Source organism: Glycine soja, chromosome 10 (assembly GCF_004193775.1).
Source record: "Glycine soja cultivar W05 chromosome 10, ASM419377v2, whole genome shotgun sequence".
Lineage (NCBI taxonomy): Eukaryota > Viridiplantae > Streptophyta > Magnoliopsida > Fabales > Fabaceae > Glycine > Glycine soja.
Genome location: NC_041011.1, coordinates 3,276,547 through 3,280,542, shown reverse-complemented (window position 1 = coordinate 3,280,542; position 3,996 = coordinate 3,276,547). Strand labels below are relative to the sequence as shown.

The following is a 3,996-nucleotide window of genomic DNA, read 5'->3' as shown; positions in this document are numbered from 1 at the left end:
AAAGGTTGGTGTTAGCAAAATTGATAAATAAATAAAAGTATAATTAAGTTATCTGTCTTTTAAAAATGTGATTTTTCTGTATTTAATTTGTCATTTTTAATGAGTTTCTTATAAAAATACATTTTGTTACTGAATATTTCTTTACTTATTGAAAGGCTAACAATAACTACTAGTTACTCCCTCTGTTTTTTAACAAGAGTCGTTTTAGACTTTTGCACACTAATTAAGGAAATTATTAAAGGCTTAAAATAAGTAAAATATCCAATTACTCCAATTATAAGAGTGATAATGAAAATAAATGCACTGCACAATTCCATGACAATTGCAGCCGAAGGAGGAATCCGAAAACAAAAAAAAAAAAAAACTCTCTCCTCTCTCATTTAATGTACGTGTAATTAACAAAAACAAATCTCTCTCTCCATCAAAAACTCTAAACAAATCTCTCTCTCCATCAAAAACTCTACTCTGTTTCATGAGCTGCTAAAAACCTTTCTTCTTCTCATATTAAAGCTCATTAATCATTCAACGAGGAACCAAAAATTAAACTCAGAAGAAGAACTTTGGAGGCAAGATTTGAGTGAAAATTTTGAGCCAAATAAATTGGAGCCAAAATTTGGAAGTATACCATAATAAATTTTGGGTCCTCTGTTTCATCTTGCAACAAAGAGTAGTATGGCTTCCAATAACTATCAGTTTGATCTAAATGAAATTCCTTACATAGAAGGGTTAGTGAAATTCAATATCAAAACGAAGAACTTGATGAGGAGAGGCAAGCGGCAGTTCCATTGGTAGTTCGATCTTCGGTCGATGACACTCTTGTTCTTGATCTCAATACAAATGGAAATCGTCATTATCCCGTGTTTTACCTGAATCTCGATTATTTGCAACTAGATGCTAACGATGATTCAAATATTGAAGACATTGATTCCATCCTCAATGAAGGAGAATACACTGATTATGTCCTTGATGCGGGTGATGACACTGATTCCTTCCTCAATGCGGGTGATGACACTGATTCCGTCTTCAATGCTGGTACTCTATTTTGGTGTTCTTTTGCCTTCAAATTACGTATTTGCACAGTATTTGCACAAACTGTATTGATATTTCTCATTTGTTGAAACACGCTTTTGCAATTGAGATTGATATACTGAATATAATGTTCTTGTTAAAATATTCAATCTATTTTTTTTGGGTCAAAATCTGATTTGTTTGTTCAAAGCTTATTTGTTGGTGATAGTTAGAACTTAAAAGTTATATTGTGTTAGTGATTGTGTCATGTGTTCGTGATCCAGATTAATAGCATGTGTTTGTGAGTCAGATTAACAGGATAGATTCATGGTTTTTTTTTTCTGTGTTTTGATTACTAGTATTTTGTTTTCTTTTTCTCTAGGAAATGTTAATGTATCACATGAAGATGCTAGAGTAAGGAAAAAAAAGTTCTTATCAAATGAGCAAAGGTGGGCAATATATACTACATTACTTGAGAAAAACGTCAATGGCAAATTGAAACGCACTACAACCAATGAGGTGGCCACTTTATTTTCAGTTTCTTTACGAACTGTTCAAAGAATTTGGAAACGGGCAAAGGATACTCCGCACGGTACAAATGTTAATGTGTCCATAAAAAGACCAAAAATTGTGGCTGGAAGAGAGTCCAAGTAGACCTTAACAAATTTATTGACGTTCCTTTGCACAAAAGAACCACTTTGAGATCACTTGCATCTGCTCTAAATATGAATCATAACACTTTGTTCAAACTTTTGAAAGAGGGTCTCATCTGACGACACTCAAATGCTATAAAACCCCATCTAAAAGACCATCACAAGAGAGCTCGACTATAGTTTTGCCTATCCATGATAGACCACACTAGTCTACTTGATGAACCAAAATTCATTGATATGTATAATATTGTGTATATCGATGAAAAATGGTTCTACATGAGTAAAAACACTGAAAAGTACTACTTGCTTCCCGTGGAAGAAGATCCTCTTCGTCAATGTCAAAGTTCACATTATATAGGGAAAGTGATGTTTTTAGTTGCTATGGGTTGTCCAAAATTTGATAATGAAGGGAATGAAATTTTCTCTGGGAAAGTAGGCGTCTGGCCTTTTGTCACACGAGAACCAGCTTTGAGAATAAGTGTGAATAGAGAAGTTGGCACCTTGGTGATGAAACCGATTACGTCAGTCAATAGGGACATCAACAGAAAGTGGTTGATTGAAAAAGTTATTCCTAAAATTCAATCTTGTTGGCCAAGGGAAGAATTAGGAAGTGCTATCTTCATTCAACAAGACAATGCTAGAAGTCATGTTGATCCCAATGATGAAGACATTATAAGAGTTGGTACACAAAATGGTTTTAACATAAGATTGATGTGTCAACCAGCAAATTCACCAGATTTAAATATTTTGGATCTTGGGTTCTTTAGTGCTATTCAATCTCTACAACAAAAGGTTAGAGCAAATAGTGTAGATGAACTCATTGAAGCAGTTAAGAAGTCATTTGATGAATACCCAACAAAAAAAGTGGAGTATGTTTGGTTGACTTTACAACTATGCATGAGGGAGATATTGAAAGTGGAAGGTTCCAATCGGTATAAAATTCCAGATGTGAATAAAGCTCGATTAGATAGAGAAGGTCTTCTTCCAACACAAATTGTGTGTGATCCAATTGTAATACAAAATGTTAGGAATCAATTGCAATTGTAGTCAATATTTTAATCCAATGAACTTTAATTTTATCAAATGAATTACCCATGTTGTATCTACCATCAAGCATGTTGTATCTACCACAAAGCATGTTGTATCTGTTACTTTCCTGTAACTCACGAGGGGAATAACAACATGGGTAATTCATTGTGTAAATCTTATAACAGTGTTACAATTTTATCAAAAGAACATTTTCATTGTGTAAGGATCAAATTAAAATATTTTCTTATATAAGGACTAAATTAGAAGTTCAAGTCATATAATTAAACCATAAAGCTATTGTTTTTGCATGTTGAGGCATCTAATCTTGCTGACAACTCACAACACCCTAATCACAAGATCTTAGCCAAGTGACAATTCAACACCTTAGTCACAAGCAGCCAACCAAGTATTATTTGCACCCTTCAATTGGGACTTCATTCAAATCAAAAACACATTTGAGATCTTCAGTCTTTACTTCTTCCACCCCTTCGTTCTAGATTTCATTGACTCTTGATTTCATTGCTTCTTCATTTTGAGACTCTCCAAATGCTCCATTTTCAACCTCATTCAAAGGCTCTGTTCTATTTGCCATGAATTCTCTATTCTCTTTAGAGCTGACCTCAAAGAAACTATCTTGAGTTAATCCATCATTATCAAACAAGTCTTCAACTGAAAGATTCTCACTATCATACCCTTGTGAATCTTGATACACAACATGATTGTAATTGTACGTTGGTTCATCGTTGTTGTTCTCTTGTGACTTCTCAACCACTACCGCATCATCAACTTCTTCGTCATCATCATCATCGATGCCCAAATCGAATGATGGTTGGTCGAACCCTCGATGAGATACCACCATTTTTTGCTGTAGCAAGAGAGAAAGAAGAAAACCCCAACAACAGAGAGAAAAAAGAAAACCCAAATGATAGAGGGAAGGGGAATAAGAAGGGTGCAAAATAAAAAGTGTATTTAGAGAGCAGAGGGAGTAAGCAGTAAAGGAAGAGTAAAGCATCACGTAAAATGGTTTAATTAATGTGAAAGGGAGAAGAAAGAGGAGAAAGAGAGAGAAAAATAAATGCCGGAGATAACTGAGATATGGAAATGAGTAGAAAGTATGGGAAGTTGTCCCTAATAAATAGAAAAAATAGAGAAAACCTTGAACAACTTTTATTTTTAAAAAATTAGAAGAGTCTAAAACAACTCTTATTAAAAAACAGAGGGAGTAGTAAATTAACAAAAATATTTTATAATAAATCATTTAAAAAATTTAAACCTGTGAAATTTTGAAGGGCTTAAATTTTAATTA

General features: G+C 33.6%; 1 protein-coding gene across 1 annotated transcript; it reads left to right on the top strand.

Annotated features, from left to right (window-relative positions):
* Window positions 1-1,853: 1,853 nt before the first annotated feature.
* LOC114370211 lies at window positions 1,854-2,708 on the top strand. Its single transcript, XM_028327500.1, has one exon. It carries the CDS (start codon window positions 1,854-1,856, stop codon window positions 2,706-2,708), a length of 855 nt encoding a protein of 284 aa, XP_028183301.1.
* Window positions 2,709-3,996: the final 1,288 nt, after the last annotated feature.

Bases quoted from the DNA above. Each gene is read 5' to 3' on its own strand.
- LOC114370211 (XM_028327500.1), top strand. From the start codon at position 1,854: ATGATAGACCACACTAGTCTACTTGATGAACCAAAATTCATTGATATG.